General features: G+C 35.4%; 1 protein-coding gene across 4 annotated transcripts in view; it reads right to left on the minus strand.

Annotated features, from left to right (window-relative positions):
- Window positions 1–15822, minus strand: part of si:dkey-103j14.5 (isoaspartyl peptidase/L-asparaginase) — a 44672-nt gene that overhangs the window by 9371 nt on the left and 19479 nt on the right. For all 4 annotated transcript variants that reach the window (XM_041252085.1, XM_041252084.1, XM_041252086.1 and 1 more), the window contains exons 4-5: window positions 8090–8253; window positions 773–891 (exon numbers count right to left, since the gene is read on the minus strand). In XM_041252085.1, coding sequence (XP_041108019.1) covers window positions 773–891; window positions 8090–8253 — 283 coding nt within the window. The remainder of the gene's footprint in view (window positions 1–772; window positions 892–8089; window positions 8254–15822) is intronic.

A 15822-nucleotide genomic window follows, 5' to 3' on the forward strand; every position in this document is an offset into this window, starting at 1 on the left:
ATATGCAACTCATTTAAAATGGTGTCATGGAATCAGCAGTTTCCAGTTACAAAAAATATAAAAAATAAATCCATCCATGACCATTATTTTACAGCATTATCAAGATGTTTTCACATATTCCCTTGTGGAATCCACTCCCTGCCAGATGAAAGTAGCACAACTACACTGATTGGTGGAAGGAGGCTTGTGATTGGCAGCAGTGTAATGACAGCCTATCAATTACTCATGCTTGTACTTAATTCTGATTAGATGAGACCTTCTATAAAGACCCCTAGCAGTGAGCCAAACTTGGCTGAGCTAGGGACCTGAGCGTAGCCTAAAGGATCAAAATGTAAAATGGCAGGACTTTGTAAGCCAAGTGTGAGACAGTGCGTTAAAAAAAGTGGTTATAGGCCATGTTGTCATCTTTAAGGTCCGGTCAGTCACTGAATAAATCATCCTGATGTGTAGAATGTTAAGTATCCTTCTGCTTCATCTCTTTCCTACGCCTACATAAGCAATTACAGTACTTCTGACAGTATTTCCTTATGTTCTGAGAATTTGCATTCATTATTACTTATTTGTAACAATAGTTTGCATAGATTTTGTATCTATTGTATTTTTTGCATAGAGACTTGTATCTATGTTTCCATGATACACAATTCTGGTCTTCTAACCAACAATTTTAGGCTTCAGGAATATGAGGTACATCATTTAATGTCCTTTTTATTTCCTTTTTTTGACAGTTTGAAAGAAATGAGAAAAAACAGTAGTTCTGGAGATAGTTTCTTACCAATAATAGGAGTGTCTCCAACTCGGCCGACCATTTTGTTGCGGATCCCTCCTGTAGAGGTGGCACAGGCTACATTTCCACTGCAATCTAACGCAACAGCTCCCACTGTGTCGTGGACCCTGTAAAGATATTAGCCCTCATTTTAGGGCAAGATATTGTGAGTTTGTATGTGTTTTAAGGATGTCCATTGCCATATGGAGTACCAATGAAGGTACTCTTAAATGGCTTAGCTTGAATTAATGGATGGGCCATAAATAGCTAGTAAAGGCACAACAGTAAAGGCAAACGTAGTGTTCAAGGTAAAAAATAATGCTTTTCATTTAAAGACAGCAACGTTTTTCTTCCATCTTAGTCCCTGATGGTAAACGTATGTGTATTTGTATCAAGAGATTCTGGTTGCAGTAAAAAGTTTATAAAAATGCAGTAAAGGCATACAAGATCACAAGATCCATCAGTATTCATGGTAAACATCATAGCTCTGGGCATAATTCTGACTTTTTTTCAGCCTTTAAGTTTCATTAGAATATCAGGTAATAAATAAAGTGGCATTTGCAAATATACAGATTTCACATTTATGCATTTTTAGCTCCAAACGTAATATGAATTTATCATGATCAGGGACAGCATTACAGTAAACAGACAGATGGGTCTATTTTAATCACCTAAATACTGTTATTCCTAGTAAAAAAATGGCAGGTAACTATATTTTTTTGTTTGAAAAATATAGTTTTCATTGGGATGTTTTAGGAGGTAGTTTGACAATTCTACTGTAGCTGCTGCCAAGCAAGTGAGCTCCAATTACTGCATGCATGTGTCATTCATTGTTTGGTACTTCTCAAAAATGTGCTAAGACGCTGCTGAAGAGAAGAGTTAAATGTGTCCCGTTAATCAAACAATTAGACCAATTAAGTAACTGAGAGCTCGGGTGGAACGCAAGCCAGATGACACTGCAGCCCTCCAGGAACTGAGTTAGACACCCCTACACTAACGGAAAACAAATCTAGCCTCTAAAATATAGATGTGTATAGGGATATAACTGACAAAGGCAACTTGATATATATGGCTGAATCAGACTAGGTACATTTTCCTAATAATACTAGTAAAGTCCCTTGAGGTTAAAAGATTATGTAAAAAAAAAAAAAATTATAATAATAATAAATCATTACTTCAAGGATTAATTGACAGGATTAATGTCTTTAAAATAAGATCCAGAACCAACCTTCAGCTGCAAAACAGGATTTTTTTTTCTCTGTTGGAATTTACTTTTATAGATGTCATGCTCTCAATAAGCATTTGAGGTTTCTACAAATCAGAACTAATAGCTGTGAATGGGTCTACGGATACTATGTGAATCATTTTTGTTCAATTTCAAATTGGAATTAGTACTTTCCTTAAGGAATAAAAAGCTTTTCTTAAATTTTTTATATAAAATTTATAAGGAAGTTCAAAACTTTAATAATGACTGCTTTTCATTAGGTCTTTTAAAGAGCCTCAAAGAGATTTTTTTTTTTTTTTTTTTAAAGATTAAGTTCTGTCAGTCTAACTTAAGCACTTTAACGACCTTACTTACACACTCACTGCATTGTAGACATGATTCGAAATCAGAAAAAATTATTCACTTGTTATTAAACATGTATCCTTTTACATGTAAAGTGCTAAGCACAAGACAGGCACAATGCCTTTGGAGTGAAAAGGACAGTGTATATAAAACTCCTTCAATTCAAGGGCAAAAGAAAGAAATAATGGTTTAACTAATCTCTTAGTGGCCTGGGTTAGCGACAAGCTCTTCACAGGGGATATTGGTCTGTACCAGTTGGGATAAAATCACTTGTCAAACTACTAAAGAGAGACATCAATCAGATTTGACACATGGCTGATTGCTCCATTAAATCACTCCCATGGGTTTGATTTGGCTCATCAGGTCAGGTGCATTTTTTTTTTAAGGTTGTGATGGTAGGCTGTATTTCAAATTTTCTGATTGAGGTATCTAGTACTAAATCTAAGTTTTTGCTGAAGTGATCTAATGGGCCATGAAGCCAGCAACATATTCTAAAGAGATGTATTGCTTTTCAAGAAACTAGTCAAATGCTTTGTGCTACTCAAGAAAGAAAAAAAATATTACAGCAAATAGTGAAAGAATGAATTATAAATTACTGTATACAGTTTTCAATCCAGGGATTTCAAGAAGGCAACAGGGCTAAACTTGCTGTCTTCTTACAAGAAAATTTAACTCCCAAATGAACTGATACTAGTTTTAGTACATATTTAAATTAATTTACAGTACCAAATAAAAACTAACTACAAGGGTATTATGTAAGGGATAAACTGTAAGTGTTGAATCTGTAAAAATAATTCCGTTTTTTATGCCACTTAAAACGTTTCCTAATTGATACTTGTTTGATAATTAGATTCAATCGATTATTAATTTGGTAATTGAATTGGGTTTTGCTCTTTTGTTACACTGAGTTCAAAGAGTTAAAATGTTTGTCTCTCATATTGCAGAAATGGCGTCATGAGTTCCTCAAAGTTTGAGTTTGAAATTCCACTTACAAAGACAAACATGTCTGTTGTAAGTAAATATAGCAGCAAGGACTATGTTTTAGATGTACAACATGAAAATGGCATGAGAAATAAAAATGTAAAAAACCAAAAGGAATGTGAACCTGGAACAGAGCGTAAAGTTATTGATTGTTTTGCCTACCCTAAAATAGGGACGTCCTAAATATCATTGCAAGAGATTGGTTTTGGAGTACTTGTAGTGATCTGTAAGCTCATCTGAACAACAGTTAAACGAAAGAGAAGCAAACACTTAGTTTACATCTAACATCCGTGTAATTGATGGATATTTACTAAGTGATGATGACGTTGTTGTTGTTCCTGATCCTGTCCAGATGAAATGTGAAGGGGGGGGAGCACAAACTGGATTTTGTTCAATCAACATTGTATCTGCCCTGCACTCCCATCTCTTCAAAGCCACACAGCCACTTTTAATTAGAGATTTATAGAATTAATCAATTGAAGGATCAAAGGGTTGCGCCACAGAAATGTTTTAGTGTGAACATGGTGTAGAACTGTAGATAGAAGACTTCTGGTCCCCTAGTGCAAATGGCTATTTTAATAAAATCACAATATATGAAGGCATTTTAAAAATGGTTAGTGCAATGGCTAATTAGCTTTTGAGTTAAATAAAACTAAACCCATGTGTATCTTAATAAAACCAGCACATTCTGTCAGTAAATTCATTAAAATAAAGAGACAGCTCCCTACACGAACACTTAACTCAGAGCAGTGTCATTAATAATAAAAGCGAGACAGTGATGAAAGGCTGCAGTTTATTTTTACAGGCTCCCTTAGGGTCTGAGGTTACTCTCCACAACCAGCAAAGAAGCCACTCACATGTTTGCTCTTCAGCTTTTATCTCTAAGTGAAGGTGACAATGAAGATCTCTGTAGTGAGATTGTGTTGACAGCCCTCTTACAATGCCTGCTGGACCATTTTGAGCATATTTCATATGGCTATAGTTTAGGCTATAATACAACACAAATTGTTTCACACTGTGCTATGGGCCAAAGTCCTACAGTGTCTGGCGTTGAAAGCTGTCTTCTCAGTCTGTTTCAATTTTAATGCTACAAAAAGCCTGAAGCAACAGACAAGATGATTACAGCTTTCTCAAAACAAGATTAAGAAGGAAAAGCTGATAACAGGGAACAAAATGCTTTTACATTACTCTGCAGGCTAAGATGATTTCTTTCCATTTTTACTGAATGTCATCTCAGTTATAGGAACTGTGACCTTAACATGACCCAACTGTTGCTGAACAATTGCACATACTGGTAAGAACAATATACATATTTCAAATATCTATCTATTATTATTATTATTATTATTATTAGTAGTAGTAGTAGTAGTAGTATTAATAGTGGCTTGTAAAAATGTAAATCAAGCTAACAATCATATCAAATAATTTACGGTTTACTTCCAACTAAATATATCAAGCATTTTTTATCGGTAAATCTTTAGAAACTGTCAAACAAAAACATCACATCACATAAGATGACTTCCATTTGGGCCACATTTTCAAAGCCTTAACTCCAGTCTATAATTAACTCTGACAATAAATCAGGGGTTCCTTCTGGGTTTTCTTTACCGTTTGAATGCTTATGGTGTCTCCAGTTGCTATCCTGAAGCCCATGGGCAATGAACTAGCAATTCCTCAATGCCATATTGTGTAGATATCAGCCACTTTGTGTTGTGGTTGAACTCCCATAACCTTGTGCAGGGCATATAGTGTACAAACCTGGGGTTTGATCATGTATCCATGATCTGGAATTAGTAGAATTAGCCAGTCACATCACCTATACGTCTTTGTGTATACCCAGATACCAGCATTTACACAATTGCTGATAACGCATTTTGCCACAGATGGTTGTTGACCTTCACAGTTAAAACATGCAAAGTAATAACCCAGCTGTGAATAAGGGCAAATTAGATGCAACCACAAAAGGGTTTTAGATGGATGCAGATGGAAGAATATCTTAGAGGTATTTTCATTGTAACTTTCCATTGTATTTCCTGTCCAGCATATGACAAAACAAAAACAAAAAACCCACAATATAAAATCCTTTTAGGATTCATGCACAAGAACATTTCACAGGCAACTAGTGCCTGTACAATATATAATGAAGAGACAGAAAAACAATTCCATCTCCTATCAGATTATAGACAAAATTCACATGACTTCCAGCATGTAGTACTTTCCTCATTGCCTTCCTAAGTGCAGCATGTAATGTAAGTCTACCTGGTAGTGTCGTGCGATGCACTTTTGCGGATGTCTGTGAGATGGGGTTAAAATCTTTACATCCACAAACACAGGTGAGCCTGGCTATTTACATAGCGTTTGAGGCACTCAGCGTGCATGATCATTGGTTTGCGCCCAGCCTTCGCTCGGTTGCATTGGTGGCATGACTCGGATTTCAGACAATCACCACAGTAAAAGGTGGAATAGATTAACAGGCAGTGCTGTGTGATGCGCTGCTGTTGCGGATTCTGACCCCTTCGGTTAGTTTTGTAACAGCTAGTCGATAAGTCCGGCTCTTTTACACAGCGGTTATGACGCTAGCTTGCAGTGTGTGTGGTCACCATTTAGTGTGAATTTACAGCACTGTGGAAAGAAAATGGTCCAGAGTCAAAGTGAAAATAAACTCAGAAAAACAAAAGTACCGTCAGCAAAACAATAAGGGAATTGAGAGACTGTTACTGTGCAAACAAGAGATTTGTACACACAAAAGTACACACACACACACACAAAGTGTTTCTTCTTCTTGTCTTACAGTTTATAAGGACTTTCACAGAAGGCTCTAGATTAGCTGGCAATGATTCTACCCAACAGTGTATCATGGTTGTTTAGTAGTGCGTATCACCCAGCAGGAACACTACCGACCATACTCCAACATAGAGTAAGTCATCATTCTGTATTTGTCAGATGATTTATCAAGAAACTGACACCACTTTACCTCTGACATCTGACATTCACACATTGTTCAATTTATGAATAATTTTGTTCTTGCTGTTTGTATCAATAGAAATACTATTTCTGTATCAAAAGAAATACTGCTTTTCACGTTGAATGTTTTTTTTTTTTTTTTTTTTGGAAACTATGTTGTTTTTCTGAAAGGGGAATCCACCCACTAATTAAATTACTTAAACAAACTGTTCCCATAAATAGCCCTATAGTCTATGCCTCCTTGTCGTTTCTTTGTTTGGTCCTCCTCCTCCCCTGCCTCCACCTTGCAGTGCACCTTGTCTAGGGGGAAGGTGTCCCAGAGTGCCAATTGTCCTGCCTGCTGGTGTTAATTATCATCAATCACTAAACATTACATTACAGCGAGCGTATAAAGGCGGCTATCGAGTGCCAATGGACAAGGCCATGGGCCAAATCACATTAAGTTTCATTATGGAAATGGTCATCTGTCAAATTATATAAAGAATCGTTCATTTCAAATCTTGTGGATGTCTCCTTTCTGAATATTAATAAATATTTAATTTTATGTATTTGGCTTACTACCATTGAGACATTTATAAAACCAATAATAATAATAATAATAATAATCATCATCATCATCATCATCATTTGTACTGTATATATATAGATTCTCCTTACAACATGTAATTTCCCAATCCAATAATTGTGTTGTAAGTACATGTATTAAATAAGTAAGACGAATTAGGTTAGCATTCTTTTAAATGAGAAATTGAAAGCTGAAAATAAATGTGTCTAGCTTATGGGAGTTTGAGTTATTTAAGGAAATTAAATAGGAATGTTTTTTTTTTTTCATAGAAAATTGTCACATTATATATATAGACAATATAAATTTAGTATATATATATATATATATATAACATAGAATGTTTTTTTTTTCCTTCAACAGGAAGTACAGCATAGAAAACAATTATTTATATATATATATATATATATATATATATATATATATATATATATATATATATATATATATAGTTTTCAGTTTCAATAAATAACACAAGTATCGCATTATCTGTGTGAGCTTGAAAACTATGCACAACTTCTTTTTATGCAGATCCTACCTTACAAAATGAATACCAGAATTGAAAATTGATAAGGTTGGGCTTTTTCAAAATCTGTATGTATTTTTTTTCACCTTGCATATTTTTAACTTTTGTAAGTATAATACCATTAAAGAGCAACTTGGTATGAATGTAACATGTTAAAGTTCTCTTAACTTATGGATTATTATTCTTGTTTAGATTCATTTTGTATCATTTTATGTTTCAGCCATCACATCCTGGTTACTTTTAAAAAGTAACCAGGATGTGTCTCAGTAGGGTGTAACTATTAAAATGTTCCCCTTCATCAATAAAATAAAAATTGTCCCCCTTCAACACTGCTCTAATGAATAAGAAAAAAAAACAAAAGTAGGAAATAAAACAAATATTGTTTTCTTACAGGTCAGTGTTATAGGGGGACATGTTACAGGTTACCCTGTAAGTAGAGAGAATAGTTGACAAATAAGGTTTTCTTTTTTAGGATCACAAGAAAATATTTTTTTGGTTCACCATGCAGAGTATTGACATCACCCTCCTGTTTAAGAGACAGGGAATACAATACATGATCTGGTGGTTTCTGGAGGAGAGAAATACTTCCTTAGATCTTATTATATTCCTATAACTGATAGAATAATGTAATATTTTACACAACATTATCACATATCCAGCAGAAAATCAATTGCAGTAGATTTAAAAAAAAAACACCTAATTGAATGAAATAATATTCCAACTTACAACTGTGAATTAAACAGTGTTTTCACACTGTGTGCATACTTCTGATAATGCTCCCACTCCTTTCTCTCACCTTCTGTAATTAACTCATCTGTGGCAACCTTGGGAATGCCCTGGCAGTCAGCATATTGGTTAGCACCTCTGTCAGTCAGCATGACATGGTCCGTCTGCACACAATTAAAATAAGTGATTGTTGATTATTGCAGGAGAAAACATGTAGTATTGACTGAGGATCATGCAGGATTGATTGAGGATCTGTGTAACAAGGGGTTGGAAAAACATGGGGACGGCGCTTTAGGGGTTCTTATTTATTCTCTTTCAACACTGAGTATTTATTTCTGGCACAATGTCATTGTATTGACAGTACAAAAGCCATGTCAGGTTTTCTAGCTACCATGAAAGTATTCTGTGACAGGGTACACCCCGCACGTGTTTGTTTTGTATTATTACTATGATGATGTATTGTTTTGGGTTTGTTTGAAAGAGGTTTTCTTGTTATTGTTTGACAGCATGGATGGGGTTAAAATTCCCCATCCAGCTAAACTCGTGAGAATGCGTGGCAGGCAGCTAATGATTTATTGACAAACTGCCTGTCGACCACGAGTATGAGAAGCCCAGTGCAGAATGTGGTTGAGGTACTTGTTTTGTTGATTGTTTTGCCTGTTTCTTTTGGCCACCATGCCATTTTGTTTTGTTTAAAAGTCTTTTGTTTTTGTTTAAATATTTTATTTGGGAATAAAGAAAAACAAGCACATTTGCGACTTACCCCTGCAGTACTTGTGCCTGTCTTTTCCTGGTCTGACGTCACCACCAAGCCATCCTGTCCACACATGCTAACATCCATTATGTTAAGAGCTCCAAATGTCATTCTTAATGAAACGAATTAGGTATTTGACATGTAGCATCAGCCCCTTTAAGCTAACCAATGAGACTGTCAGTGGAGTGACAGATCACAACCTGCCTATTATGTATGGTAACACAATCTAGAACCTCTGAGTCACATCTGCAGTTAAAACTATAACTGCAGTGTGAATTTCCTCACTCACAAACAACTTCTCCAGATAGATCATAGTACAACTAATAAAAAAGAGGTTTGCAATCCACCAAAGTGTAATTCCCCAACAGATTTTTCAATATAGTATTTATGAACTCTCCATTCTACCCACTTGCCTCCATGAATTTCCTCCATGAATCTTTACTTAGGAAAAGGCAGATGGAGTGTGGAGTGTATAAAATTCTCATTTTCAAGTAAATTCCTGTGTAAATGCAGTTTTTAATATTTCTAATGACAATTATAAACCGTGGGGAAGAGTATTATATCCTCTTACTAAAAACTGTTATTGGTACAGTACCGGTACCACTGCAAAGCTAACAACTTTAGACTACTTAACAAACCCCTAAATCAAATGTCCGAGGTGTTATCTGCAGCCACCTGAAGCTAGGCACAGTATAACAAAATGATTCTTTCTGTACATCCATCCATCACGCTGATAATCTCACAAACTAAGTGACATACAAGTATTGTGGGTAACTTTTAATTGGTTAACAATATATCCAATATGGATACATTTTTGTAAAGCTACAGAGATAGATACAAACTGCTACTATTGCATTTGAAGTAAATCTGTGAAAAGTTATCAAATATATGTCCCTTTTACAAATTAGGATCCAAGTTTTTCATTGGGAATAATTCCCCTTTAGTTGCTTGGAGAACTTGGACTGACCATTCCAATTCATAATTTTAATACCATCGTCTTCAACATAAATATCCTTCTATCTGAAAAAAGATATATGCATTTACTGAATGTCTTCAGTGAAAAGCCATTATGGGTTACAAGCTGGTGAAGACAATAAAATGTGCATTAGGATATAACATACAACAGCATTCAAAATATCTGTCTACTTTTTGTTTTGGTTTTGATTAATACCTTAAAAACATTTTCATTATAGCAAATATCAGAATTTCACTGGGAAAGTGCAAAGCCACTGTAGAATGAGAATAGTGTGCTCAAGGCACATACAGAATCAGTTCAATATTAATTATTGTGAAAATAGTCTCTATTTGGAGCATACACAATTGAAGAAATTGATTACATTTTCTGTAAAATTGGAAATTATTTATCTTGACTTCGGCAACTTTTACTAACAAAGAGAAATATACTAACAAAAAAACTTAAAAAATTATATATATATATATATATATATATATATATATATATATATATATATATATATATATATATATATATATGTGTTTGTGTAAAGTCATATATGCATATACAGTGTACTGAATGCTGTGACAGGGAAATATATGTAACCATACATACAACTACAAATGATCCTGCCGATAGAAACAATTGCACAGGAAGATATATCTACTGTGATACAGAAAATAATGCTTTGCACAGTTCCCCATATTCTTGGGATACAAGCTGTCTAAAGTTAAAATATTACTACAGCTTCTAAACTTTTAAATATTAAAGTGCTTATTAAAGTCATTTTTCTCTGTCAGGCTAAACTTGCTCTAAACCACAAAAAAAGGAGCAAGAGGTCAGTGAAGCTTGATAGCTACACTGATCAAGGGCCGGCTCATTTTTAATATTAAGCTGTTAACGTTATCTGCCAGCCCAAAGTTGGACCAAAGTCTTTTATGGCAATTTAGGCATATGCTTTATCACGAGTTATAATGGTTCTGTTTATTTTACATTTTATTTTATATGTGAAGGTGTGAGCTCTAAATGTCATATATTCATATATATGTCATATACAGATTGGCTATTTGATTACGTCTGACCCGGAACAGAAACTGTTTGCGAGACGAAACTGAGAAGATACGGCGCTCAGTGCCTTTATTAAATAAACAAAAGATTTAAACAAAACACTTTTATAAAGCAAACAAGCACGCTGGCCAAACAAATGTTAATACAAAAATAACAACCATAACAAAGTATTGTGCTGGGTTTTGGAGCCAGCACGTTAGCAATTGTTATTATTTTTCCTCCTTTCTCTCTCGTTTACGTACCTCCTTCCAAATACTCCTCAGCTTGCACTGGCAAACTCCAGGTCTTTTCTATTATGGCTGAGGAGTTACCTAGCTAGTAATTATTATCTTATTATCTCTCAGCCACATTCTGCACGAGTTTAATTAAGTCTGTGTGACTGCCAGCCAGTTAAATAATCAGTAGCATTCTCACAAAGTATTTTAAAATAACACAAAACAATACCATGGCGGACGACATCTCGCTCGTCCGGTCAAACAATAAGAAAATACAAATAACATGGCTTTTCGCCGTCATAAATCAGAATACAAATAAATCATAAAAACAGCACACAAATATACACAGGGGCGGGACACTCCGCCACACTTCATCATACACTTAATTAAACAGTGTCACTGCTTATTTAATAGAAAAACATACTAATATGCAACCTGGTAGAAAACAAATGGGAAATCTCACATATTAAAATCTATTTAGTATTGCAAAATGGATCTTGATAAATGCCAATGAATGTAAGTGTAACTAATATCCAAGTATCAAGTGCTGTCACAAGCAGAGTCATCGTTTTACCTAACAATACATGTACTGATTTCAATAAAGTTTGCAAAATGAGTTTTTCTCTAATCTTCACTTCTATCTCACCTAGAGTGAAGCCATGCACATATTTAATCAATAGTTGGCTACTCTGTGCTAAATCCTATTCAACCACATGCAATAATACACATCGACTCAAAAACCACTGTTAGAGAAACTTGCTGTCACAAATACTCCCATCAGTAAAGCATGCTTCCCTACCTGCCACTAGATCTTCAATACCTTACTTAATCAAACTTTTCCTCTTGCTGTAAACGCCACCATTTCATTGTATCAGTATCACTTACCATTAGCATCTACAGTTAAGGGCAAATGTTTAGCATCACACTGTAAAATTAACTAATGTTGCCAAGTCTTATTAAATTTGCTGAATAATGTTACATTAACATAATTAATTTCATACCACTTTTAAGTTTTCCATATAGTTAATGAAAAACTGCCAAATATCATACATGCCAACAGTCCCGATTTATTAGGAAATGTCCCGGGTCCCGATGCATAGGAAGAAAGTATTTACCTGATATTTAAATCATTTACTCTGCACAGTAGAGTTAGTGAAAACCACACACTGTGCTCTTTGTGCGGCTGACACATCTGCTGATCGCTAACTTACACAAAGGTAAGAAAGCTTCATTATGTCTATTACCATGATGGTCGTGTCGTGTTGAGTTGGTGGGGATATGTCTATGACATGATAATGAGTGTTTTACGGCTCCCAAGCCCCAGTATCAGTACCTGTCTAAGAGTGTTTAGTTCTCAATGAGCCAAATTTAAAATCAGCAACTTCAACTGTTCCACAGAAGAACATTTTGGAAGTTATTTTTTTTCAAAAATGCATCAGGCAGCCATCTTGTTTAATGCGAGTTTCTTAAAAGTCAGTTGTATTGCTACAGTGTCAAGAATGATGCTTGTGAAGTTTCTAGTTAGACACGTAAACCGTTTGTCAACTGGTGGCCATCTTGTTTTATAAAACATAACCATTTTAACATTTGTATTCCATTGTTACTGGGACAGTAGCTACCACTTTTGGAGTTTGTTGGTCAAACGGTGTTCAAACAGCAGCAGTTTGCTGTTAAGGACACGTTTCGATAAGATTTGTGCCAGCCATTCTGACATTAAAATTTATTGCAGAAACTCCTGCTTCGCAAACGTAATGCGGATTTGGATGCTGATGATATATGCCAAGTGTCAGTTCAATCGCTTCAACTGTTCCCATGAAGATGATTTCGAAAGGTTTTTAAAAAATGCGTCAAACGGCCATTTTCGTACCCAGTCAACACAATTTATTAAAAGTCAGTTGTATTGATACAGTATCAGGGAAGATGCTTGTGAAGTTTGGAGTTACTCAAGTAAATCGTTTGTCAACTGATGCAGGTTTAAATTTCAAATGTAAACGTATAAGTGGTGGCCATCTTGTTTTATAAAACATCACCATTTTCACATATTTGTATCCCCTTGTTACTAGGACGACAACAACCAAGTTTGGAGTTTGTTGGACAAATGGTTTTCAAACAGCAGCAGTTTGTTGTTAGGGGTGCGTTTCGATAAGATCTGTGGAAGCCATTTTAACATTAAAATTCATCACAGCAACTTCTGCGTCACAAACTTGATGCGGGTTTGGATGCTGATGATATATGCCAAGTTGCAGATCAATCACTTCACCGGTTCCCTAGAAGAAGATTTTGAAAGGTTTTATCGAAAAATGCGTCACGACGCCAATTGCAAGGATGCAGCAGCAACATTTTTTCAGCATCAGACAGCCAATCTATCCAGCTTGTTACCTGTCAAGTCAGAACCTGATCAGGCACACAGCCTCGAAGCAGCAGCAGTTTAAAGTTTTGGGAAGAAAAAAAACAAGAAAAAAAAACAACAAAACAAAAAAAACAAACAAACAATAGGCTTCCCAACCTTTAGCTTGGAAGCCTAATTAAAAAAAAAAAAAAAAAACCTTACAATCATTTAGTTTCAATTTAAAATAATCTTTTGTTCGCATTGTACGCCAATGTGTACGGTGCAGCAGCATGGGTTACTTTGTGTTACTGGTAGGCTAAAGTAAAAAAAAAATGCGCTAGGTATTCATTTGTGTTGCAGAGCAAGCTCTGCCATTTAGAAATTGGCAGGGATGGGGTTAATTTCCCCTACATGCCTGGGTTTATTATGTTCAGGTGGCTGGGGTTGATTAGTTGATTAAACTTAATTAACGATCAATCAGCGCCCAGCCGCCTGACATAAAAGGAGGCCTCTACTTCTCATTTGACAGGATGGAGCTGAGGAAACAGGTTGGTGGTTTTTTTGGCTTGTTTGTATTTTTGAAATGTTGAATCCAGTGAAGGCATCGCCTAGCCTGGAAACCTTATTTTTGTAAGTTTGCTTTTTGTATTGCTTTATTTGTGTTTGAATCCTTCTGTTTTGCCCTTGTGTGCTTTTATTTTGTGTTATTTATAATATGATTGTTATTTTTTTTGAACTGCAGTCTGTCTCTGGGCCTCTATCCACTCACCAGCCTGCCACAATTTGATTTTACTACTGTACTGTATAGGCCTACTATACAGATTGATATTTTTACATAATGTAATGTGTAGCCTACCCAAAACTCATTAGTGTTATTTCAGTGCAATGATTTATATTTTAAATACACTGAACTGTAAATGTGTGTGTGTGTGCGATTTTACTGTATTGCTTTTAAACCTGATACCTCTTTATTTCAGACAAATATCTCTGGTTTAGTGAGTGTCTACTGTATGATTATGAAAAGCTTTTTGGGGGTGAGGGTTAGGGCCTCACTAAAGAATCTGATGGGATTAAACTGCCTTTCATTTACATATAGACAGATAGACACACACACCAGTATTAAAACAGATAAAATGAAGATGAAATGGAATGCATTGTAAAGATGACATTTACATTTAACAAAAAGATTCTTGCACCCTTGCATGTATAGACGTTATCCTTCGGGCACCCTCTGCTGCAGCAAACCACAACTCAACTGCTGCTATTTTATTTGAATAAATGTCACACAACTGTCACTAGATAAAGCAAAAATGAGTATAAATTATATTGCGGCTCTCTTCGTTAGCATATTTTTTTTTTTTTTTTTGTACATACAAAAAAATGTTCACTCTGGAAATTGTCGTTACGAAAATGCAAACTGTGGCATGTTTGCACTGTGACTGGCCCATCTTAGTACATCTACCCCTTAATGTACCCAAATGTGTGATTGTGTTTCCCATGCACACAGAAACATTATGCAGAGTTTCATCGCTGGAGAATTGTATGCCTGGTCATCCATCATCATACTGTAGATCTCTGTATGAGATAGGGTGGAATGTAGTTTAGGAAATAATTTTCTGCAAAGGCTGCATCTTTGGTCCAGTAGTGTTACACCAAGTTCAACTGGAAATAGTCTATAGGTATGCTACTATTTTACAGTCTAGAATACAAGCTAAATATGTTCGATTTGGTTCCTTAATTTGAGGGCAGTGCTAATTCTTAGTAATCTGATATATTTGTAAGGTTGTAAAACATTAACAATCAATTTGAAATACTGTACCACATACAAATGTCTATAACATGTACTTTCGGCTTTGTTTACATCCAATTTAGAAACTCTTAATTCTCTCCATTGTCATGAGAACAAGACGCAGCACTGTGGCAATGTTGCCCGCCTGTGTGTATTTCAGTGTTATATGTTGCGTGTTGTGTTTTAATGTTGGTGTATAGTCATTGGTACACAGGATATAAATGGGTCTGTGGAAAACGAGTTGTTTAAAATGTATATTTGTTAGCACAGGGGTGTATAGTCATTGGTTCGTTTGGTTGTTAGTAGGATCATCAAGCAGCTTCTTGAAGGATCCCAGGGTGTGTCAACAACATTACTGGGGAGTTGATTCCAGACCCTCACAATTCTCTGTGTAAAAAAGTGTCTCCTATTTTCTGTTCTGAATGCCCCTTTTTTACTCCATTTGTGACCCCTGGTCCTTGTTTCTTTTTTCAGGCTGAAAAAGTCCCTTGGGTCGACACTATCAATACCTTTTAGAATTTTGAATTGAATTAGGTCGCCACGTAGTCTTCTTTGTTCAAGACTGCATTCAATTCTTTGCCTGTCTGCATATGACATGCCTTTTAAGCCCGGAATAATTCTGG

Source organism: Polyodon spathula, chromosome 6 (assembly GCF_017654505.1).
Source record: "Polyodon spathula isolate WHYD16114869_AA chromosome 6, ASM1765450v1, whole genome shotgun sequence".
Lineage (NCBI taxonomy): Eukaryota > Metazoa > Chordata > Actinopteri > Acipenseriformes > Polyodontidae > Polyodon > Polyodon spathula.